Below are 25,921 nucleotides of genomic sequence, written 5' to 3' on the forward strand. Positions count from 1 at the left end.
ATCTCTGTCTCTGGGGTTAGCTTGATGATAAAATATGCGTCGTATAAGTTTAGGGCGTCGTATACAAATAGACGAATGTTGCAGATAAGCCATTTCGTCCTTGGTAGAAAACAAAAAGAAAATTCGAAACTGATATATGGTATGATCTTTGACAATAACAACACGCGTCCTTTAATAATGCGATGCGTTACCTATCGAATCACATTCTTGTTTCTATTTTTAAAATATGACAAATGATGACGTTGATTCTGCAACAACAGGTTCACGAGCTGTGCGACAACTTTTGCCACCGTTACATCAGCTGTCTGAAGGGCAAGATGCCCATCGACCTGGTGATCGACGAGCGGGACGGCACCAGCAAACCCGACCTGGGCGACACCAACAACAACTCTGGTGCCCATCACGCCCGCGCCTCCACAGCCGACACGAGCCATACGGACGGATCCAGCACACCGGACGTGGTCAGTCTCCATTTCTTTTAATTTCCTTGCATGTTCTTGTCCGTCAATTGCCAATGTAACAAAATGGACACACACACACAACAACAACAAAAAAAAGGCGTCGCGCAGTTGGTGTCGACGTTGTGACGAGACGGACGACTTCCGATGTCTTTCCTCTTCACTGACGTTCTCAATGGACAACATCCGAAAACAAAAATCTGATTTCCTATCCCCCGGTTCTTTGAAAGTATTTTTTCCATGTGTTCCACGAACATGGTGGAAAATCTAGGGTCAAAAATGTGGCATAGGTTTTTTTTTTTTTGTTTTATTTTTTTAAATTTTTTTGCGTCCGGATGTGTTTCTTGGTTGGATGTTTTTATAGCCGGTTAGGAACGCCCTCTAGTACCATGTCTCTAAATAGTTTTTTTTTTTTCTTTTATCTTTTGCTCTATTCTGTGGGTTGGAAAATGGGACATGCAGAGACTATGGGGAAGGTATTAGCAGCTTAAGTGAATGTTATGTGTTGCCTACGTGGGAAATCGCCGGGGAGTGTTGTTGTGTTTGATCATTAGGAAGTTCCTTCTTTTTTCTTTTTTTTTTTTTTTTTTTTTGTTGTTCGCCCCCATCGACGTCAGTTGGGACTGGCCGTGTTTGGGAACGAACTAAACGGGAGAACACTGGAGGAAAAAAAAAAGGTGGTGCTGTGCCAGTATGGGGGTGGGGGAGGTACAGACAGGGGTAGTAAGGGTAGGCTCTTTTTCTATAACGTCATGGATACATGCAGTTTGTACAAATCCGCTCAGCGTCCCGCAACGCCCGACGTTCGCTTAATCTCTTGTGGCAATTGTTTGGGAGTCGGGTCCCCCACTCCTCCTCATCGACGTGTGTTGCATCTAACTGTGGGTGTGAGAAAAAAATATATATATATTTATTCAATAGATTTTCGAGCAAAGCTCATCATTTGCCATCAATTTTCGGAGGCGGTTGGTCGATGATTGGGCTGATGGTCCGGGATTTTTTTTTTTTCGTTGTTGAATCAAAAGCGTGAAAAATAGAGAGGATAAAGGATTTTTTTCAATGATTGTTTGTGCAACCTCTTTTTCAAAAAAAAAAAAAAAAAAGGGCCTCATCATCCGCACGGACTTATGAAGCGCGTCTGCAAACATTGTGGAGGGTGGCTGATCGGCTTTGGCTTGTCGCTTGCCACCAGCCACGTTTTCGCTCCATGTTTATTTATTTTCATTTTCCCCCTCTCTCTCTGCTTGTTTCTTTCGTCCTCTTCATTTCAAATGAAAATAGTTTGATCAATTCAAACGCTCTCTTGAAAATCCGCATCTTTTTTTTTTTTTTTCATTCGACCCCTTCTGCTTGGTGACAACAAACCGCATCGGCCATTCATGAACGGCTTTAAATCCTTCCCTCGATTGATCCCTCCCTTTTTTTTCTTTCCCGAGCCACAACAAATAGCGAAAACACCGCAATGCTGACAAAACTTTCACACACGCACTGAAAATCCCCTTTCAATCGTAAAACAAAACAAGAACGGCCGTCTGTATCTTTTCCTGGTTCTATTGACGTAACGTTGCGTATTTTTTTTTTCTTTGTTTTGTTATGTACCGTAAAAACAAAAAAACTGATCGAAAGGAAAGGGGAACCTTTTATTTCGGACGACATTAAAAGTCTTTTTTTTTTTTTTCTCGTTGCCACTCGAATGGACATTGTCGCCGATAAAGCGTATCGGAACACAACAGGAATGAGAAAGAAATGAAGGGGGAGATAGCGGCAAAGGCCATCGCGTGAGTTAAAAAAAAAAAAATGCGCTTCTCCTCATTTGTTTTGTTGTTTTTTTTTCGAGCAAAATTGTACAATTAATGTTTTTTTGTTTTTTTTTCCAGCTGCCGTCTTTAATTTCATTCAATTTTCATTTTTTTTTTTTTTTTGTTCGAGTTATTATCAGGTGTGCGTAGTTTTTAAAGTTCGTTTGTTTCTCTCGTCCGTGTGTGTATGTGTGTGTGTACGCTCTGGTTTCGTTATCAGCTATTGACGCGGCTTTGTACAAATCGGCGACTGTTTCTCTATAGATCATCGCGCGCATTGCGTGAGGGACGAAGCGGGAGCCCCTTGTCCGGCGCAGGATATTAAAGAAAACCTTTGACCGCGTTATCGACGCATTCCCCCCGCCGCTCAGCCGTGTTTTTCTTCTTATCCGATATTGGACAGTAGTGAAAAGAAAGAAGAAGAAAAAAAAAAGAAAAAAAGAAAAAAAGCCTCACGTAGACGTTATATTGTTTGTAACTCTGCCCAGCGGACAAGGCATAAATCAATATGGGGAAAAGAAGAGGGGTCGGCGAAGAGATACAAGAAATGTGTGTGTGTGTGTGTGTGTGTATCTTTCGGTGTGTAGAACGGAGAGAGAGGTAGCCATTAGGACACGAAAACTGTGTGTATCTATCGCTAAAAGTTTTTCTTTTGTGTAAGGAAAACGTCGTTGGGCTTAGACGACGCAATCTTTTTTTTATTTTGCGATGGATGCTGTGGTCTGTAGAAGAGGGCAGTTAAGAAGAAGAAGAAGAAGAAAAAAGATGAAGGGAATCAAAAGTGGTGAAGAGAGAGAGAGAGAGAGACAAAGAAATGAGAGGGTGGATATGGGCCAATGGGCGCACGCGCTTCTTTCCGTGGCTCACGGCTGACTGGATCGGATGGAAAGATGTTGTTTTTCATTCGACTTGTTCACGAAAGGAAGGACTTGATGGACCGTTGATGGTCTGCGGAAGAGGTCTTTCTGGCCCGACGATGCGAAACGATGCCACTCGGAAATCCACCCTTGCTCCGACCCCGTGGGGTGGGGGTGGGGGGGTTGTACACGGATCCCGAAATTTTTTACTACTTGCCAACAAGCTCTTTTTGCCTTTTAAAACTATTTTCCCCTTTAACTGTTCATTCTCTTAAAGAAGAAGAAGAAAAAAAAATGGTTTTGATAGACGAAAGTGCATAAGAACGTGATTTCACGCACGCCTCTTACCGGTGCCGACCAGAAAGACAGGAGGAGGGGAAATTCACCTGTCGGTTTGTTCATTTTTTACGAGATCGACACGGATAGATTAAGGGACTCTGAAGGTGGCCGTTGATAATGTGAATATCGGGAGCGTAGCGTGAACTTTGACTCGTCTAGCTGATAAAAATGTGTTTTCATTTTTATTTATTCATTTCTTTTTTTTTTTTTTTTTGCTTTACCTTCCTGTAATGGGCAATGCCTTGTTGTTTTAAAACTGGGTCATTCGCTCGCTTGAAATCCTCATTTGCATTGCCCAATCGACAAGCCTGCGGGCCAAATCGTTCAACTTTTCGTGATTTTTCATTGCGATTTTTTCCCCCTCTCGTTCCAGTTAAATGGATTTTCCCCTCTCTTTTTACTTTTTGCAGAAGGGAAGGGGGGTTAATCTACCTTGATAGATGCGACGGTATCAAGTGCACATCTCTTTTCTCTCTCTCTCTCTCTTGCCCCCAAGCTAGAATGTGTTAAGTCTGGCGAGCGGGCCGCGGAGAGTGGGAGGACAAGATGGACGGCCTCTGTCTCCGACGATAGGAAAGAAAAAGAAAATATAATTTCCTTTCATTTTTTTTTTTCTTTCTTTTTTTCTTTAGCCCTTTCTTTTTGTCGTTCTCTGAGTGAAATATATACCATTGCTTCTTCTTGTCGTGGCGGGCGCAATGCTGGAACGGCCGTCGCACGGATCTCTCCGCCGGAAAAAAAAAAAAGAAAAAAGAAAAGAGTTTTTCTTGAAAGCATTTGGAAACAGACATGGGCCAAGCGTTTGGGTCGTGTACGAAAAAAGGGGAACAAAACATGGAAGAAGAAAGATCTCCCCCCCCCCCCTTCTCATTCTCCCTTTTGGTCTTTTTTGGCAGAGGCCATCAAGCAAGATTTACGAGTGTCTCCCACATCCACACAAGTTCACATGGCACAAGAAAAAGAGAAAATCGAATAGCGAGAGGGAAAAAAAAAAAAAAAAATATCTTTACTCTATCCCCCCCCCCCCCCAGTAGAGATATATATTTAAACTTAAAGACTTCTAGGGTGGGCTATTACACGCTTTCCAGGGCAAACTTTTGTATATCGAATAAAGTTAACTCTGCATCAAAACAAAACCTTTTTTTTTTTTTTTTTTTCATTTTGGCTGCGTGACACTTGCAATAGAGTTGGTCTATCTACATCTTTTTCTTTTTCAAAACACGTTGGTGTGTTCACGTATATGACGGCCGAGTAGCACGAGAACTGGACACGTAACATATGTGCGCGCGCAGTTCCGTGTCTCGTCCAATAACGTAACGACCCTTTGCCTTTCTTATAGCCTATTGGATCGAAAGATTGAACCGCACCTGACTGGTGTGCCTCTACTAGAAAGAGCCATTGTTGTTTTCGCCTATTTTCAAAAAAAAAAAAAAACCCCATCATCTTTCATTTGCCGTTCAAACTTTATCTGAATCGATGCTCATTTTCGTTTGCGAGCAGGAGAGGTTACTTTGATGTGTCAGTTGCTCGGGGAGCTCCTTGTTTTATGGGGTAGTCATCGAGACCAGTGGAGATGACTGAAGAAATGGGCTCATTGCTCGGCAAAGAAGAGCTCGGCGTGCAACTATTGTTCGTACTCGTACCTCCCCACGTTTTTTTTTTTTTTATGTATACATTATGTTAAAAAAAAAAAAAAAAAAAAACCTTTTCGGATGGTTGTGAACCGAGGCAACGCGCACAATACAACAATCACCTTGTGTCTGCTTTGGGGCCACGTCACAATAACGCAAAGGGGGGAACGTTGTTGTTCTGGTTTTTACAAGTTGTGTCAACCACAGAAGCCGCCGACTGTTTGCAAACCCCTTCTGAACAACAAATTTTTTTTTTTTTTTTTTAAGGCTTTCCGCGCTTGCCGCATGGCCACAATGAATGCGGAGCGTGTTGTTGTTGCCAATGCCTTTTGTATTTGGCCAGTCATTAGGAAACTTTGGCTTCAAACATCTCTCTCTCTCTCTTTTGATCGCAAACTGTTAAAAGGGGAACATGTAAAAAAAAAAAAAAAAAATGTCAACCCTCCAATCAGCCACTAGTCTTTTTTTCTATACATTGTCAGCTGTGTGATCAGTGCCCGTTCGCAGCGTCGGCTGGCGTTGGCAGGTTCGTGAGGGGGAGGACGGGATTTTGGCCGAGGAGGATATACAAAAGATGGCCTCCTCCTATCTGGTCGTAACCATCAAACACAAGGCACAAAAGCCTTCGGCTCGTGCAGTTCCACCCTTGCTTTTCACATGACCACCACCGCTACTACCATCATCATCTTTTTTTTTAAGGATCTCTTGTTCGTTCTTTCAGCGTCGACGAAGAAAAAAAAAAAAAAAAAATAGTATGAACGCACAGAAAATCATTCACGAGCCCCGACAAGCGTGTCAAAATGGTACACAACATCACGTGAGTCATAATGAGCATTCAGGAAAACATTTTCGGTGTCGGGGCAAAATGCGCGGCTGCCTCCAAACACAAAGAGGCCACTCGAAAAAAAAAAGGAGTTTGTATTTTATTTTATGAAAAACAAAAAAAAACAAGTCCGGCTGTTTTGTCTGGCAACGCGTCGGAATGGACCATCACAGAGTCTTGCAACTCGTTTTGACGAGGCAATTGATAGTTTCGGAGCGTTTATTTATTTATTTTTTTTTTTTATTTGTGTGAAAATGGGTTTTTGTTAAAGACTCTGAACCCCCGAAAGCGATCGTTTGAAAAACAACAACAATAAGAGCGTACTTAACAAAAGGATGAAAGTTTTTTTTTTTTTCCCTTTGCCGGCCCACAATATGAAAACGGGCAATCAGCCGCGCGGAGAAGATGACGGTTGTGGAAAAGAGAGGTAGTTGTTCGGCCGTGTGTACATATTTGAACTGGTAGTGGCTTGTTGTCGACGTTCTTTGTACGCTCGTTCAATGTGGCCGTCAACCTGTCACGTAAACTATACACAGTCGGTCGTATAAAAGGTAGTCCGCGCACTCAAACAATTTGGCTCCTTTTTCCGTATGGAATTTCACCTTTCGTTTTCTCCTGCCGTGTGTCTCTCTCTCTCTTTGACTCGTCAACATTCGAGATGATATCGTTGACGTAAAAGATTGCACCGAAAAAAAAAAAAAAAAAATCACGGACCCCCCCCCCCCCCCTTTTCGTTCGACAATGAAAGGAATAAAAATGGCTGATTTATGGACGACCGGCCCCTGGCTGCGCCCCATCCGCCCCATCTCCTCCTCCTCCTTTTCACGTTTTTTTTTTTTTTTTTTTTTCCTCTTTTGTTCTGCAACGCTCCCATTTTGATGATGGCATTCGCTTTGGCCCGTGTTTGAATGTTGATTTATTGACGTTTCGTCACTCTTTCTTTTCTTACCTGTTTTTCACTCGATTCAATCTCTTGCCGCATTTTGGGGCCAAAATTTCAGGGTCGGTGACAGTGTACCCGACAGTGTACCCGACTCTTGTCGACAAATAGCCGCTAGACTTTGTTATTGTCTTATCTTCTCTTGCAAAAAAAAACAACAAAACAAACAAAAAAAACCCTTTCCTTTTATGTTTTTTTTTTTTTAAGTCAGCGTTGCCCTTCATTTTTTTTTTCCCCTTTGCTTTCCACAGCCGGTAATCATTTCCGATTTCAATCAAGCGACCGCAACTTTTTTTTTTGTTTTTTTTTTGAACAACAACAAAAATTATCGACGTTATATAGGCGCATATAAAATAGAACGGTGTGTATTTAAAAAAAAAAAAAAAAAGGAAAACTTGTATTGCCTCAAGTGATGAAGTATTTCCTCCCTCGATGCCGGATGAGTTTTGCTTTTTTTTTTTTTTTTTTTGTTCTTTTTACACGTCTGATATTTCGTGGAAGGCTCTCAAACCTTCTCGTGTGTTATCGACACAGTTGCGCACACGTTACGGAGAGCGTAGATGTTGTTGGAGGCGGGAAAAGGTATCAAGGTAAAAGAGAAAGACAAAAAAAAAAATACATGTATAGAAAGGAAGGGGATGATTATATTCCACCTGTGCTGTACAATCTTACAAGAAAACATGAGGGACTATGAAGGAAAAGGTTCTAGTTTTTTTTTTTTTTTTTTTTCTTTCTCTGGTACACCTGGTCGGAGCTGTGGAATTACGTAGGGTGAAGAAGAGTATTTTTTTTTTTAATCTCTTTTCTTTAAAAAAAAAAAAAAAGAATTTTTTTTTTCTCATTCCATTGGTGAGATGGTAGAACAGGGGCCCCCGTATGTGATGTTGAGGAATCTCAAAGACCGGATAAAGTTGAACGAGTATCAAGGTAAAAGAAAGATAGCGCGCTACAAGAAGAAGAAGAAGAATAGGAATAGGTAGTTTGGCCCGAGGCTGACCGCTAACCACAGTCATTAGGTCGCTTACACGCTATGCGTTGCCTTCAAGATGCTTATTAGGGCTTAGCCTCAAACTGTGCTGCAACAGCACAGTCCCATTACAGCTAGAGCCTCCACTCTCCAAAATAAAAATGGTGTGTGTACATGCTTTTGAACAGGGAAGAGGGGGGGGGGGGGTCGGAATCGGTTGGCTTGCCTTTCGTGGGGCTGCAAAAAAAAAAAAAAAAAAAAAAGAAAAAAAAAAGGGAAGACACACATCATAGGTACCAACGTATCGGTGTGCACACAAACATATACACGCGGTAAAAGAAGAAAAAAAAATGGATAGAATGGGAATCATACAACAGCCAGTGGAAGAAGACCAGATGGCCAGGCTAAATCATCAACTTCCCCTTCAAACTCCGCCCGAAACAAACCCCCCCCCCCCCCAAAAAAAAAAAAAATGTTTTTATTTATTTATTTTTTGTTCTTAATTCTAAAATAAGAAAAGATGGGAGAAGTAGAAAAATAGAGAATCGATGTCAAAAGTCAATATCAGTGGATTTTTTTTTCTGAAAAAAAAAAGAAAAAAAAATGCGAGATGTCAATCAATGGGGAGTGAGGTACGACGATGAGTTTGCCAGCGGGCCCTCCAGATTGGGGATTCCGTTTCCTTACAGTTTCTGTCTCTTCTCCAGTTTCTCTCTCTCTCTCTCTCCCCCCCCCCCCCCCATCCCTCTTAGCAATCGTGACTTGGTCACGACTAATGACCCCTTGATTTGATTCGTTCGTAAAAAGGGGCGAGAGAAATTGGTAGCAGAAAAAAAAAGGAGGAGGAGCGCATAGGACGCGTTAAGGAAGTCTTAAGCTGGCCCCTGGTTCTCGTCTAATTTTCCCCCAACTGTGACCAGCATATCCAACTCACGCTTGGCACACATCACCCTCCCTCGTTCCGTTTTGAACTCGGACATGTTTTTTTCGGGAGGGGGGGGGCCGGGCCGGCAGTAGCAAAGAACAAGGCCAAACATCTAACCTTTTTGAAAAAAAAAAAAAAAAAAAGTCTTAGATAGTTGGGTGGACCCTACCTCCGTTATTTGAACGACGTTGGGAGTCTAGAAAAAAAAAACGAGTGAGAGAGAGAGAGAAGGGACTCTCGTCCATTTGGCTGCCATCGGTCCCTGAAAAGCAATCCGTTGATTAGATCGAGGCTATATAGGAGAGACAAGGAAAAAGAAAAAAGAAAAGGATGGGCCCGGAGTTGCTCCTCTTTTCAATGGCGTACAATCGAGTTAAGGCCCCCAAAAAAAGAAGAGAGAGAGAGAGAGAGAGAGCTTTTTGAAGGGTGCTGGTTCCAGTGAGGAAGAAGAAGAGGGGAGAGACTTCTTTTTTTTTTTCAGCCATCGATTATTCATCGCGCGGGACTCTGGGTTTTGTATATGCGCGCGCTCAGTTTGCCCGTCACCCCCCCCCCCCGCCTCCTGGTTTTTATAGGTTCCCATTTTCGGAAGGTTATATCGATTGGTGAAATTCCAGGCCCCACGACGCTGTGCCAGTGGAGAGAACTTGTCTGATGGATGGATGTCTCGGCGGCATGGCACTGGATAAATCAACAGTGTCCGATCAGAGGGTATGGCGCTAGCCGGGCGGGGGGGGGGAGGGGAGGGGGAGAGAGAGAATGAAGCTGAGGTGTAATAGAGGGACTAAGAAGATGAAGAGGGAGGGGAAAGGGAAGTGGTGTGCAACGTGGCGGAAGTAATCGGGACTTTGTGTGTGTGTCAAATCCGCCTGTCCCATCTGCTCGTAATCGGCGTTGCTTTTCTGTGCTCCTGGAACACACTGGGCTTTCAAAAGAGCAGCCACCCTCCCCCCCAACCCGCACACGAAAGAAAAGCTACCCTCTAGTTCTTTACTGGCAATTTTCAACCCCTCCTATTTACCATCCTCCTTTTAGTCGAGCAGACGAGTGTGTGTGTGTGTGTGTATGTAAAGGGGTGAAATCTCTGCGGGAAAGAGCTTTTCAGCCGATTGCCTTTTGTTTTTGCGTTTTCTCCCGCCTGTTGTTTATGCACAACAAGAGGATGGTCAACCCCACTGTGCGCGTGTTTTTGTCTATATGTGCGTGCGGGATGATGACAAAGAGTCATAGGGGGCGCCCAAGATCCGCGCAACTGATGTAAACAAGGGTTCTAAGAATATACACACTAAACACACACACACACACACACGCAGAGCAACTCTCTCTCTCTCTCTCTCTCTCTCTCCCGGGTAGTGGGTTTTTTTAGAAAAAAAAAAAAATTACGAAGATGACAAAAAAAAAAAGAAAGAAAAGAAGAGAGAGGCACACACGCGTCTTGTGCTTCGTCTCCAATTTCCTATCGACTGATTGTGTGTAGGCCGGAACAAGAAGAAGAAGAAGCTTCTGTATTTATTATTTCACCCTCTTGCACACAGACGTGTGCCTCGGCTTTGATCGGGTTTTTTTTTTTTGGGGGGGGGGGGGGGGTGTGCTGTTGTTGAAAGGACACCGAGAGAGAGAGAATTGGTATTATTATAGACTTGTGTGTCTCTCCCTCCTCATTCGTTTGTAAATGTATTTCTATGTGTGTGTGTGTGTGTGTGGAGCGCGTTATTCAAATCGAATGAAGGAAAAACAAGTCACTAGGACAGATATCCGGATTCAATTTGCATTGATGAGCCTTACACACTGCCAGAAATGGGTTGAACGGGCTCTCTCTCTCCCTTTTTATCTGTGTGTGTGTGTGTGTGTGTGTGTGTGTAGATTTCTTTTTCAAAACACATAAATTTAATAGGCACAGTAAATAGTGCAGTATATGCCTACCGTATAAGATATTATACGAGTCCATAAACTCGCAATGGTCATCATCATCTCTTTGATCGCTTCTCTCTTTTTTTATTTTCATGCTTGAAAAAGCGAAGACTCGAATGAGAAAATGTGGACAGCTAAAATGTCTTCCGGTCGGAAGCGTCAACACCGTGTCCGCCATATTGTTATTTGCCTTTAGCTTTTGTGTGTGTGTGTGTCTGTGTGTGTAACAAGTTTTTTATTTTAAAAACTAAAAATTCTTTTTCTTTTTCAAACAGCGTCCTCCTTCGTCGTCACTGTCGTATTCAGGACCTGGTAATGACGACACGCGGTCACCCGGCTCTGTCGGAGGCACTCCCGGACCGTTGAGCGCCGCCCCGCCCCTCTCTCAGCAGAGCGTCGACAACGTCAGCGAAGCAGGTAGGCACACCACCACCACCACCATTTACACTTAAATGACGCAAAGCCACGAACCCATCAACAATTGGTTCCTCGCTTTTTCCTTTGTTTCGTTGGCTCCTCTTTTTGTTGTTGTGTGTGGCCGATTGGATACTCCACCTCCTCACGGGCATAACGATGTCGAAATGAATGGAGGCATATCTTTTTCTTTTTTTTCTTTTCTTTTTTCTTTTTTTTATTTCTTTCTCTCTTTTTGATGACGGCCATTATTTTTTTTTCCCCCCGTCATATTCCGCGCAATCTGATTTGAGTTGAACAATCATATCCCAACACACACACACAAAAACATAATAATAGAGGAAAACAATTGATTGCCGACTCTGTGTGTGCCCTTATCGGTCGGTTTCCCAGTCGGAGATGATCGCTGTCAAAGAGTAATCGACTGATCGGCCGTCTTTATCAGGTTTTTTTTCTCTCTTTCTTCCGAACTATTAAGCCGTTTCACGAAAAAAAAAAAAAAATCCCGTTGCGTTCTTTTATTTTTTATTTTTTTTTTTTTTTTACCGTAAAAAAGGAAATAGCCGGTCGATGGTGCGGGGGGGGGGGCGATGATTACGTTAGTGCGCTCTTCGACGTCAGACAATAAAATAAAAAGCGGTAACCTAGTAACGCGCATCAGCGGTCCTAATGCATTCAATGGGTGACGGGAGTTCCTCTCTCTCTCTCACCGGTGCTAACGCGATTTGTGCTGGCCTGCCACTAGAGTGTAACAAAAAAAAAGAAGAGTACCAACACAAACCATTGATGAATTGTATATCGATAGAATTTTATTTGATTTTTTTTTTTTTCGAGCTGTTGTGTCTTTTTTTTTTTTTGGGGGGGGGGGGGTTCGAGGGTCAGCGAAATGGGGTACTGGAGTTGATGCGATTGTCGTGTACGGTTGGTGAAAAAAAAAAAAATGCCATGCATGTTACATGTCTAGGGTGGAGTTTGTTGTGTATGCGGGACGGGTGGGGGGGGGGGAAGAATTGCGAGGGGTGGCTAAGGAGAACGAATTACGTCAATCCATCGGGTTAAGTGCTCTCGTCCTCCCCCACACATAACTTAAAAAAAAAAAAAAAAGAATTTCCTTTTTTTTTTTTTTTTTTTTTTTTTTTTGCATTTGAAACTAAAAGAGACAAGGGGACAAGTTCAAGAGGCTCAAAATATTTATATTTATTTTTTTTTTTGAAAATCCCGCCATTTGTTGTCGTATTATTTATATTTGTGTGTGTGTGTGTGTGAAAAGAAGGATTTTGGGGTGGTAAAGTACTACTGGTAGTAGTTTTATACTTCTCAAGTACTTAACGGGGGGGGGGGGGTTATACGATGGAGGGTGACACTCACAAAATATTGCGGGGCGACAATAGTCCCGTAGTTTGTTTGTTGTGGTACCTCTTCGAGAAGATGCTTGACGCGTACAACAACAACTTCAAAGGCGCGTCAATATTTTTGGATGATTTTTCTTTTGATTTGATTGTTGCCGTAGATCATTGGCCTATTTCTCAACATCGAAGCGATTGATCCAATCTTTTTGTTTTTCTTTTCTTGCATATGGGTCCAAGTTCATTAAATTGAAGGTCTACGTGTTTCCTCTTCTTTTAAATGTTGATTTCTTTTCTCCCTTTTTTTTTTTTTTGTCGACATCCTTTTTGGCTGGCCGGACTTCTCCTGTGAAAAAAAAAAAAAAATGCGACTTCCAGGAAGAAGAAGAACCCGCCTATCTGTTGTATGTCTGCGCGTGTGTGTGTGTGTGTGTGTGTGTGTGTACACGAGTGTTAAATTTAGAATAAGAGACGGGCCAACCCCAGGTCGTTCCCTCCTAGCGACGCTGCGAGACTTTCTGGAGCGTAAAGTTTTCATTTTCTCTCTCTCTCTCTCTAGCAAGTCTCTTCGTTTCACAGCCTCCTTATATCCCCCCCTCCATTTTTGGCTTTAAATTTGACTCGTTTTTCGGGGAAGAAGGGGAGAGAAAACCCGAAAGAGGAAAACACAAAGTTCTCTCTCTCTCTCTCATTCTTCCAACGTCTAGCAAAACCAAAGTTATAAGGAAAAGGGCCAGGCACATGGAAAAATAGAAGGGACCTTTTTCTTTTTTTTTTTTTTTTTTTTTTTTTTCTCTTTCATGCGTTCGCCATGTGTGAACGGGCAGCAGCGAACGCTCTAGTCCCTGTTTTTCAGAAGAGCGACGTCGGATGGACCGCAACGAAGAGTGGCAAAGTAGTAGACCTTCATATTCTCTCTCCCCTATACACACACGCAACCGCCAAACTTGATGGGTTATTCTTGTACACTCTCTCTCTCTCTCTTGCCTATGTACGAGGACGTAGATGTGTGTGTGTGTATATATATATGTATATATACGTCTCTCGGCAGAGGCCAGACTTTGTTTATTTGGCTTGTGGTTTTTGCTCTGCTCGTCTTTCGTCCTCTATAGCCACAGCATTTTCTTGTCGACTTTGCTTTTTGTTTTGTTTTTTAATGAAAATATTTCCTTCTATTTCCTTTTTTTTTTTTTTTCTTGTTTTGTTGAGAGGCAATTTGAATTGGACGTCGAACCAGTTCGCAGAAAATGCTGAAAGTTAAAACGGGGTTTGGCTAGATTACGCAAAATGCATTAATGGCGATTTGAATGTTTGTCTAGTCTGTTGATGTTTTTAAATGTACGCGCGTTTTTCATGGAAAACGCACGTAATGGAAATCTATGCCCACTATTGACGAACACGAAATGTGAAACACATACTCTTCGTCGCCGACGCTTTGCATCTCATCTGCCTTTTGAGACGCATTGAATTTCACACACTTTTTTCTTTCTTTCTTTCCTCCCTCCCTCTCCCAAGTCAAAAAAAAAAAAAAAAACCTGAAATTCCTCGAATGCATTTCAAATATCAGAATGTTATGGCTGCGAAACAGACGGGGGGGGGAGGGCCTGCAGGCCGAGGTCTTATGTAAGGCACTAATGTCACAACGCTATCGCATTTCGCTTCTAAAGTCTTCAAAGTCAGGGTTTTCTTCGGACGTTGTAGACAAAAAAAAAAAAAAGACACATTTCAAGCCAAGTAGAAGACGCTTGAAACCAAACGCTCTGTGGGATTTTTTTTTTTTTTCTTTATTTTTTTTTTTTGTCCAGTAAAAAGAAAAAAAAAAGAAGAAGAAGGAAACAAGTCGACCGATTTGTTATTCGATTAGCTTTTTACAAGGAGCGTTTTGCCTATCGGACAGCACATGTTATTGTTTGTGTGGGTTTGGCTAATGCGGCCGTCTTCCTTGTCATTGATGACATGGAGGTACGGGGGGGAGTTGCCTGCGGTAAGTGACAGAAACCGTCAGCAAATCAAGCCACCTATGCGGTAATTTTCTATACTTTGCCCAGGCGCAGACAGCCCCAAACTGGCGTACACACCAATCGCTGCTACATTTACTTCTTTTTTTTTTCTTTCTGTGTTTGAGGGGGGAGCCGTCCATTTACAGCTCATTCATCAACTCGAAAGTCTCTCATGTTTTTGTCTTCCCACACCAACCTCCCGGCCTAGTCCGTAGGGCCCCCCCGCTCTTGTTTCTTGTGGGAGATGCCGGCTGTCGTTCCGTGTTTGTTTTCGGGTTTGGCTTTAAAAAAAAAAAAAAAAAAGTCGGATGCAGTGAAGAAGAATACAAAGAGCAATGAGTTTTGTACGGATGGGTTGACAAGATGGTGGCTTTAAAAAAAAGGGGGGGGGGACGTTTAAAAAAAAAAAAAAAAAGATGTCGGGTTTATCAGCTACTTCCGCAACCGCCAACATTCATGGCCGTCAATTGTCGCCCTCCTTTCCCCCCCCCCCTTTTTTTTTTCGTCTCTGTAAAAATAAACACAGCGGACTTGTAGATCATTCTAAAAACAATCGTCATAGCCACCGCACAGCTCACAAGAAAAAATAAAAAAAAAAAAGCAGATCTTCGTCAAAACGACCGAGGATGTAGACTATAACTCGACTTCAGTAGTCATCACTGGCCGCCATTTATTGTAACGAGCGAAACGATACGGACCAGTTTATTTTGTTTTGTTTTCTTTTTTCTTTTTCTTTTTTGAAAATGTGTTTGAAAAGAATCCCGTCCGTTTTTGGCTTTCGTTTGCGAATTCAATCACGGAAGATTGGGAATTTGCTCTGTGCTTAACTCGGGAACGTCGTTCGTCTTATTTCCCCTCGTGTTGTCGAGACGCTCGTAAATCGCACGGGCGCCCCTACGACGACGACGACGTCGATGCCCTTCTTTTTCTTTTTCTCCCTCGACGCTTTGCAAGTTTTTCGCTTTTGCCCGAACCCATCGTAACCGTATAGCTCTTAGTAGAAAAGTCTGGCCAAACTGCCTGGAAGTAACGACCTCTCTCTCATTTCTCTCTTTCCTTTCCTTCCCTTTTTTTTTTTTTTTTTTTTCGTCTATCTCTCTCTCTCTCTCTCTTCACAATCTTCTTCCAAAAGAGAGAGAGAGAGAGAGAGACACACAAAAAAGAACTGGCACTGACCCAGAAATCGTGCTAGCCAGCTGATATCTCGTCTATAAAATCACATCGAATATCATCATCATCATAATGAGAACGCTGTTGTACAAGTTGCGGGGTGTTGTTGTTGGGATTTCCTCGGCGTTGCCCGCACGAACATTTGTTTTTACTTGCGAAAAAAAAAAAAAAAAAGCTGATTGAAGGAAGAGGAGGACGCTTGTTTGTTTTTTTTTCTTCTTGGTTTTGAAAGGGCGTTAGAGGAAATGGACTAAACTCTCGAGTTTCTGCAGCTGTTGGTGACTTGTCAGGGCAAAGACAGTCCATTCAATCAGTTTGGGCCAACCTTTGGCGGGAGCTTTGATTCAAAAAAAAAAAAAAAAAAATGTTCCCAGTTTCCAGTCAAGTTCTGCACTAAAACATTTTTCTTTTTTTCTTTTGGCCTACAGTAAAAATCGAAAATAAATGTTTCTAAATAAAGAAAAATAAAACAAAACAAGGACAGCAGTTTGAAAAGAAAGAGGCCCAGATAACAGTCTTTTTCATCCCTCTTGCATATCTTCTATTTCCTATGTTACGACGTTCGTATATATATTCCTCCCCCCCTGAACATTCTGCCTATCCCATGAAAAAAAAGGAAAAGGAACACTAGACGTTTGTAATATGTGGCGATCTATGGGCAGATATAGCGAGTCCAGGTATATACAAGCAAGGCACTTCGCTCACACACAACACACACACACACACGGTTCCAGGTAGAGAACGTCAAGGAAATCCCACACTCGATCTACTCCTCGACAATAACCGTTGAGGAGGGGATGAAAACAACAACAACAACCCTCCTCCTCCTCAGAAAAAAAAAAAAAAAAGAGAGAAAAGAGGTTGTTTGCTGGCGGCTTCAAGTCTGGCCCGTTTCCTATAGAGTTCTTATACAAGGGGAGTTATATATATATATATATATACTACTATCTTATTGATATGCAACACAAGAGGGAAAACCTCCTTTTCTTCTTTTTACCTACCGAACTACCTGGTATCTTTACCCATCTTCTTTATTTTTTTTTCTCTCCATTTTTGGTCCCGTTGTCTTTGAACTCATGCGGGTTTGGAAAAAAAAAAAAAAAAACCAACATCACAATGTGTGATTGAATAATAGCCCGTGTCGTTTTCGTTTTTTGAAAATCGTTCGGAATCGCGTGAAAAAAAAAAAAAAAAAGATGACCCGTGTTTGAAAATCGAATGTTTTGGAATTGTTTATTTATTTATTTATTTTTTTTTTTGAAAGAAAGGCATTGCGGTAAGAAGAAGAATTGATTGTTGTGTGACTCACGTTGCAATCAGGTTAGGAATGATTATTATTATTTTTTTTTTTTTTTGGTGGTGAGAAATGTAATTTCCTCTTCTCGTTGGTCGGCCTTCTCCATCTTAACGAATACCCATTTTTTTTTTTTTTTTTCTTTTTCTCTCTTTCTTTTCCGTTCGTTAGTTTGTGACTATTGTTGATGTTGTTGCTGTGAGAGTTGTTTGGCTTGAAATATTATAATTGCCAGGGTCTCTCATCGAGCTGACTGGCGAAGAGCTTTTTTAGAAGGAACGAAGGCCTCATCGCCCACGGCCACTCACGGTCTTAAACAGCGCGCACACACGTAGGAAAAAGAAACAAAACAACAACGTCTAACAGAGTCGAGTTTTTTTGTTTTTTTTTCCTTTTTTCTTCCACTTCTTTTCGTTCATCATCCGTTTTTTTTTTTTTTTTTTTTTTTTTTAATTTTGCCCGTTTCTTTTTTACGTTTGATTCTCGAATTCTTCTTCGACTTTATACCAACCACCGAAATGTAGAAAACCATAACTATTCTCTCACTCCCGACCGTTTCGTAATAATAGCCCCACAAGCACCGCAACAGCCAAAAGCAGCCATTTCTTTTTTTAGTGTCTACGACGTAACAATCTGATCGCTTACACACTGTCTCTCTCTCTCTCTCTTTTATTGGCTGGCCGTCTTTTTCTCTCTTTCTCTGTGTGTGTGTGTGTGTCTCTTTTGAAAAAAGTTTGGAGAGTCACACGATCCCGTCTTCCAAGGTCTATTGACACCACGTCATCATCGTAGGTGGCAATGGAACCGATGCAATCGTCGTGTTTCAATCGCTTTTCGAACGAACAACACAACACAAAATAAAATTTTGGGGAAAAGATATTTAATGAAGGGCATATCGATTGGTGGGATTCCTTTTCTGACAACCTGGGCGGAGCTCTCCTGGAACGTATTGTTTTGATATATGAAACGAGAAATAGAAATGGAAGGGGGGGGGGGATATAGACAAGACCAAACGGGAAAAAAATATATATATATATATTGGAAAAAAAGAAAAAAAGAAAAGAAAAGAGAAAAATGAACACGAAAAAGAAACGGCTGATTGGTTGGGATGGAGAAAATAACAGCGTTAGATTGTTGTTGCTGCGATGCTGGTAGTGTCTGCGCATAAATCTGTTGTTTCCTCCGTCTGAATGCTGCGAGTTTGGAGCCAATAGCCACTGGCGAAGAAGCGTTCCCAAATCAAAAAAAAAAAAAAAAAAAAAAAAAAAAACGAAAGAAGAAAGAAGAAAGAAGAAAAAAAAAAGCAATCAAGGACTTGTGCGCGTCTATGTACCCCTTTCTTTTTCTTTTTCGAAAGGGATTTGTTTTTCCCTATTGATAAGAGATGGAAGATACACGTATATATGGGAGCTGACCGGGCGGGATTCGAAAGAAACGAACGAAAAAAACAAAAAACTCGGGAGATTTTGAAGAAAGAAAATTGCTGAATTGGTTCCGAAAATGAATCGGGGGCATTGCAGTACAATAGCGTTTTTTTTTTTTTTTTTTTTTTTTTATTTTTTAAATGTAGGGCTGGGTTCGTATTTTTTTTTTTCCGGTCACGCCAAGATAAACTATCAACAAATCAGGAGAAGAAAATCGAAATAGGAAAAGCGCCAACAATGACCACCCGTGTGTGTGTGTGTGTGTAGCGATTAGCATCCTCCCGTTTTTTTTTTCAAGACGCTTTGTAATGAGACTGTTTGTGTGTGTGGCCTACACCAGTATTCCCGAAATCAATAATTCACGCAGGCCACGAAGGGAAAAACACGCAACGCGGGGTGGACAGATGAAGCTCGCGCCAGCGCAGTCCCGCAAAAAAAGAAGAGAAATTTGATGAAGGAAAAAAAAAAAAAAAGACGATAGCCAAGCCGAAAGAAATCAAATATAAAAAAAAAAAAAAAAGAAAAAGAAAAATACAAGAGGAAGTTGAAAATGCGTTTCCGATGGACGAACTAGGGCTGTGTTGGAAGGGGCCTTCCTCCCGGCTACCACATGAGAGATGCACGCTCGGCTGAACCGTGACATGCCGTTTGCGGTGATTCCCCCCATCGTCTTTTTCCTAAAAAAACAAAAAAAAAAAAAAAAAAAAAACAAACTCGATCGTCTTTTCTTTGATAATTTCCCCCTTCTTTTGAAGGTTTTTTTTTTTTTCTCTCTCTCTCATTGGGAACTCTTTTTCTTTTTATTATTTTTGGTGGTCTTGTTTTGTTTGCCGGTTGCGTGTGCCAACCGATCGACAGCTCACACCTGTCCCGAGCTGTTGGTTACTTCCAAAATATTTCCTTTCGGGCCGGGGGTACGATGGGCGAGCACGACGCCAAGCAGTCTAGCAAACGTTGCCGCTCGTTTGGTGCCGCGTCGTTAAAAAAATGGAGAGAAAGAGAAAAGCGAACGATATTTTGTGTGTATGTGTGTGTGTGTGTGTGTGTGTGGATGGTGAAGAGAGGGGGGCCGAGTTAAATAAGGAGGTAGTTGTGTGTGCGGTGGTGTTGTGGTTTTTTATTTTTTATTTTATTTTTTATTTTTTTGCTGAGGTGAAGGGGGAGGAGATGGAGCAAAGTCGTGCGGCATGGCACGGCCGAAACCGCAAAGAGCCAAGGAACGAACTTGCGACGGGGGTAGACACTCTTTTCTTTTCTTGCTTCTTTCGACTAGCGACGACGATGATGAGAGCTCATGGGAGAGTAACCTTCCATTTCCTTCAACCCTCAAATTAGCCAAATTTCCGTTGTTTTTTACGCCCATATAGAACGCTCGATGAAAACCTTTTTCTTTCTTTTTTTTTTTTTCTTTTTTTTTAAATTTTATTTTTAACATTCACGTGTATGTGTGTGTGTGTGTGTGGGACTCTTTCGAATAGGGGAAAGAAAAAAAAAAACGAAAAATCGACAGGAATTTTCTTCTCTCTTCGGAATATAAAAGGAGAAGATTGTCCAATGTCGTGAGCGCTTGCCAGATGTTTTGATTGGTGCAGCGCTCGCGCCGTGCGTTTCCCCCAAAAAAGGCCGTGTGTGTGTGTGTGTATCGAAATCCATCAAGAGTGATGTATTCCTTACAAGTTTTCTTGAAAAAAAAAAAAAAAAGAGAAGAAGACGACGACCCTCTCTACCCAATATCGTAACCTTCTCGTGCTGCTGTTAATGGCTATCAAGGGGGTTACGCATACACATCAGAAGAAGCCGAAAACACACGAAAAAAAAGAGTTGCATAGAAAACATTTTTTTTTTTTTTCTGTCCCCCTTTCTCTCTCTCTCTCTCTCTCTCGGGTTTATATAGGAAAAAAAAAGGAACGAACGAGAGGATATCCTAGTCTTAAAGGGTAGTAAGAGAAGGGGGGGGGGAGAGGAAAGCTAGTGGTCATTTGTCAACGTCAAGTCCGGATGGCGCGTAGCTGCTGCTTCGGGACTAATAAGAAATAAAAAAGTTGAAAATAAAAAGATTAAAAAAAAAAAAAAGAGTTTGACGATGTAAAAAAAAAAAAGTCCTCATCATTGGACGGCCATTGATGGAGGGACGCACACACAAAAGTTTTTGCTTTTGAGCGAAATCTGTCCATTTTGAATGACGGTCGTGTGTAGACGCATCTTCGCAATTTTTTTTTTTTTTTTTTTCAAAGACGTGCCGTTATAATTACAAGTTTTTTTGTTTTTTTTTTATCCTGAAAAGCAGCTGATTTGGGGTTGGTTCGGTGGTGGACGAATCGTTTTGCTTGGGCGCTGCGATCCTGCGCACATTTTTTCTTTTGTTGTTGTGTGTTGATAGGAGAGGAGCTCCGATGGTGTTACGTCCAACAGCGTTTGATGGGTGACGTATGGCGCGTTCTTTGCTCGTGTGTGCGTTCAACTCGGCGCGGATGCGCGTTGATCGACAGCTTTTAACTGCGCCGGACGCGCGCACACACACACACACACACACACGCCATCCTTTTTTTTTTTTTTTTTCATAGGCAATGAAGAGTCGTGGTATGGGGAAGAATAGAGGGGGGGGGGAGAGGAAAGCACGGTTGCTGATTGGAGCGTCGACCTGTACAATTTTCACGATCGATACAATAGCGAGGAGTTTCTCTTTTTATTTTTGTTGAAAATAAATGGCGGGTCTGTTTTTTTTTATTTTTATTTTTATTTCGAGGGTATCCTAGCGGATTGACTCTATGCATTTTGAGTTCTAATGTACCCTCCCTTCTTCCCTTGATGGATGTTAAACAAAAAAACAAAAAACAGCACAAACAGTAACATTACGGATTACGGAATAAAGAGCTTTTCCGACTACGAGAGAGGGAGAGAGAGAGAGAGGGGGGAGGAATCTCATTTGTAGAAACATCAGTGCATGTCAGTCATTGGGTGACAGGGAAAGAAGGGGGGAGGGAGGGTGAGTCGTGTTCACACACACACACACACACACACGCACACACAAAGAAAATAAGTCTACTAGTCACTGCGTGTGTGCGTAAATTGTACCCATAGAAGAAGAAGAAGAAGAAGAAGGAGATTGAAGCGAGTTTCAAAATGAAATATCCGTGTCTGTCCGCCTCCTTCCCCCTCCTTTCAAACTTGGTATGAGAAACATGGAGACGACAAGAAGAAATAAAAAGAAAGAGTCAACGTGTGGAGAATGTGAGGAAACACACAAAAAAAAAAAACAAAAAAAAAAAGAAAAAATTGCGTCGATAGGATTGCCATGTGAATGGGTGGGTGAGGAGGAGTTGATGTACGCCCAAGAGCACCGACGTCGCCGGGGTCAGATCATGTGCAACCTCGCCGATGGGGGTCGCACTCTTTCGAGCTTTTAAATGCCAGGCCTCTTGAACTCTTGTCTTTTTTCTTTTTTTTTTCTTCTTTCTTTTCGAACATTCTTTTGTCGTGCTTTTTATTTTTCTCATTTCATGTGCATTTTCTTTTTTAATTTTCCCTTCCGGAAATTAAAAGAGACACACAAGTTTCTGTCGTTACGTGTGTGTCTGTAACGAATGATTCATCATCTCACTGGAGGAAATTGGATCGAAGCGCGCACACACACACACACACAAAAAAATTCGTTTTCTTTGTCGAGCGATGCGAATCTTCTTTCTTTTCTTTTCTTTTTTTTTTTCGAACGAAAATGACGTTTCCATTTTTTATTTTTCTATACGCGAACATACGTGTAATATCAACGACTAGCATCAGGATGTAACCGAGATCGATATTACAGCAACTGTCAGAGGTCATATAGATACGCGATGCAAACATCCATTTCCTCTCTCGGTAGAAATGGGACTCTTCTTCTTCTTCTTTTTTTTTTTCTTTCTTTTTTTTTTTGAACGAAAACGAGACCGGAGATGAAACTTTTTTTTTTTTTTTTTCTTCTTCCTTTCCCTATTTATCCCTCAACATCTTCATTCTGGAAGGCCGTGAAAATGTGGGGCTATATCCCAAATGAAAATAGTCGAAAATAAATCTTTGAGTTAAAAAGAAAAAAAAAAAAAGGGAATGCATCGTCTTCCCCTTGCGAGTTTTAAAAGAGAAAGAGAGAGAGAGAACGTTAGGAAAGCGGAAATGAAAAGGAGAACTCTTTTGTGTTTTTGCCCTTGTGTCTCTTTTCTAACGTGCGCGCCTCTCGATCTAAAAATACAACACACACAGACAAAGTTAGGAAAGAGTGGCACGGCTTGCTCTTGCTGATTCTTCAAACATTTTTACCCACTTTGAAAAGACCCCGAGAGAGAAAAAAGAAAATGTTTTTTAAGGATCTGTATCAAGTCTTAAGTCATTTTTCTTGTATTCTTTTTCAATGTGTGTAACGACGTTTGTGTCTAAGGAGGGAAGGTTCTTATATATCAGCTGTAACGTGCGGGCGGTGGGGATGTTGGGGGAGGCACACACACACACACACACACAAAAAGGAATAAGTCAAGTAGAAATACATTGCAAAGAGAAAGAGAATTGATGGGCCTTTTTTTTTTTTTTTTTTTTCTTCCTCCCTTTCTACTTCGTCGGTTGGAAGGAGATGGTGGGGGGCTTTGGGCTTATAATGGTATACAAGACAGAGAAAATGGAGACGGTTGCATGAGCCCTGTGACAGTAGACAGATTGCCATTGCTCCGGACTTGGTCTCTCTGGATCCTTTTTTTTTTTTTTTTAGCTTTTAGAATAGAAAAAAAAAAAAAGGGAAATTGCACAAGAAAAACACACACATACTCACATATATATATATAGACTTATATATATCCTATACATACCCATTTGCTTCTTTTTTTTTTTTTTTCCCTCTCGATGGTAAATTCCCTCTCTGGAGGAACACGAAGGCAAAGCTCTTTTTGTTTCCCCCCCTCTCTCTCTCTCTCTCTCTCTTGGCTTCGTGTCGTTCAGAAAGAGAGAGAAAGAAAAAAAAATGAAGAGAAATGAGATGACAAGAGAGATGCCAACAAGAAACTCTTGTCTGATGTGTAGCGTATATATTTGTTTATATTCAACATAAAAATGTTCCTTTTTATTTTTCCATCCTAGTTCAACGCCGATCGATTGCGTCCAAAGCCGTACATTTTTTTTTCTTTCTCTTTTGTTGATTTCAAAAGATGTTTTCGATAATCAATTTGGCCAAAAACGAGTGAATGATTTAAATCACGCAGGTTTATTTTTGTTTAAAAAAAAAAAAAAAAAAGGATTTGCTTTTTAAATACGAAAAATCAAAAGAATAGGGAAGCCATTGATCCTCACGTCACCACCCCCCAGTACAAGAAAAGCGGCAAATCCCGGCGTCGTTAAACGCTCGTTCGCGACGACGCGGGGGCCATCAGGGAAACAGTCAAACAGGCCGTTGCATGAACCCACCCACCCAAACACACACACACACACACACAAAATGTGTGTATTATAATAGACTCGTTTTCCTTTTTCTTTCTCTCTCCTTTTTCACCATCGACTTCTTCTTCTCGACGGTTGGTAAACAGCTCATAGAAAACTGATCATCGATTCAAATAACAAGCCATCAGAATAATCATAATCGTATCGTAAAAATAAAAAAAGAAAATAAATGGCTAGTTGAAAAGGATATAGGGTTCAGCAGCTGTAGCAAAAAAACTGAAAAAGAGGCATGTTTTTTTTTTTGTTTTTTTTTCTTTCTGATTGTCCGAAAGGAAATAGGAGAGAACCATCAGACGTGGAGGGCATTTTTCTGGCCGTTCTGAAATGGACGGACGTTGCGGAAATGGTCGGTACTTTTGGACAGAGACCTTCTCTTTTGCTGGCCTTATTCTTTGTACTTAATAACAACTATCCATATAAACGTGGGATCCTATATAGCTAAGAGAGAGAGAGAGCGAGAGCGAGAGAGATATCTATAATATATAGGAAGCAAGTGCATGCGTCAACTACAGCCGTTCAATTTGGATGATGCACGGCCCGCGCTACCAACATTTTCTCCATGTTTTTTTTGTTTTTTTTTGTTTTTTTTTACGACTAGTCTCAATGACTTTCACTCGTCTCTTGCCGACTCCTTCAGACGTCCTTTTCACGTCCGTAAAAAAAAAAAAAAAAAAAAGGAAAAGCGGCAACGTTTGCCCGGCACGCTATATACCGGCAGACCTTTTCTTTTTGGCTCGTTTGACTTTGGAATTGAATTTCTATTAACTTTGAATATGTTTAGAGTTTGTACGGAGGGAAGAGGAGAAGCTTGATTTTTATTTGAATTGGGAAGCCTTTTTTTTTTTTTTTTTTTTTTTTTAAATAGAATTTGTTTTTTTGGGAATGTAGTTGTTGAATCACGCACGACTGGCCAGTGTGGAAAGAGCAATTCATGTGGGAGGTGCCGGCCATTTAAGAAAGAAAAAAAAAAAAAAAATAGAGAAGAGAAAGGGAGAATATAAAGTTTTGAAAACGTGGGGTTGGAAGAAGGTGGATCAAGCTACGAAAGGCTATTGGGAGGACGTGCGGAGGCAATTGGGTAACAGAACCCATCCCCCAGTGACATTGATTTAACACTTGTGTGTTTGCCCGTATCCCGTAGCGTCCAGCTTGCGACTTTTTTGTTTTCCACCAGTTACCAAACACGTTCTGTATATACGACATTGCCAATAGTTTTATCCATTTTTTTTTATTTATTTATTTATTTTTTTCTTAACTCATTTCGAAACGATAGCCCAAACTCGTGTGTGTACCTCATTTTTATTTTATTTTTTTTCTGTTTTGCTTACACACACACACACACAGAGCCCCCCCCCCCCCCCCCCCCCCCCCCCCAGATATAGGTTACTGAGTCTATGGCATCCCCCTTATGACCCGAAGCTCGTACAATATACATTACATCTACTATTTATATTTTCATAGATAAAGAAGAGGGAAAATAAAGGACAAGAGCTGTGTGTACGATCGATGTCTAGCTCCCAAGTCCCACCCATTGCCAATGTTGCCCATTTGAAGGAGAGCGAAAAGAGGGGGACGCGTGTCTCTAACCCTATGTGTGTGTGTTGGAGAGAACACGAGCGCGTGTGTGAGTGTGTGTGTGTGTGTGTGTCCAGGGCATCTATATAGCTCGGGACACCGAAGATGGATGAGTCTCGCTGGACTCCGGGACTGGACATTTCGGGGTCCTGTAGACCCCCCCCCCCCCTCTTCCATACCGTTTTTCTATATAGATGTGGAAGCATCAGCCGAAGTAAAGGAGAGATCTTTGATCTCCCTCTCTCTCTCTCTCTCTCTCTCCCTCACGGGATGAGCGTAGCCCGTCTCATTAGTGGACGCAGATAGCGCTCGCGTAGGGACCTAGAGGGAGGGATTAGACATAAGAGATACAAGTCTTATCCTTTGGCTTTCCCCCCTCTAAAAACATTGCGGTCCCCCGTTCGTCCGGTCCCTCCTTTTTTTTTATTTTTTATTTCTATCGCATTGCATTTCTCGTTGGGTTTCTTTTTTTTTTTTCTTTTTATTGAAGCTGAAATTTGGCTTGTCTTTTGCATGCCGTTTGGGGTATGCAAAACAGATATGCGTCAAATCTTGAATTAGAAGAAAATGGGGAGAAAACAAAAATGAACA

At 41.6% G+C, this 25,921-nt stretch overlaps 1 protein-coding gene across 1 annotated transcript in view; it reads left to right on the plus strand.

The window, feature by feature from the left end:
• LOC130690290 (homeobox protein homothorax-like) overlaps positions 1 to 25,921 on the plus strand; it is a 73,120-nt gene that overhangs the window by 12,002 nt on the left and 35,197 nt on the right. The window contains exons 6-7 of the mRNA XM_057513298.2: positions 261 to 461; positions 10,926 to 11,067. Of these exons, the coding sequence (XP_057369281.1) occupies positions 261 to 461; positions 10,926 to 11,067 (343 nt within the window). The remainder of the gene's footprint in view (positions 1 to 260; positions 462 to 10,925; positions 11,068 to 25,921) is intronic.

This window comes from Daphnia carinata, chromosome 6 (assembly GCF_022539665.2).
Source record: "Daphnia carinata strain CSIRO-1 chromosome 6, CSIRO_AGI_Dcar_HiC_V3, whole genome shotgun sequence".
Taxonomy (NCBI): domain Eukaryota; kingdom Metazoa; phylum Arthropoda; class Branchiopoda; order Diplostraca; family Daphniidae; genus Daphnia; species Daphnia carinata.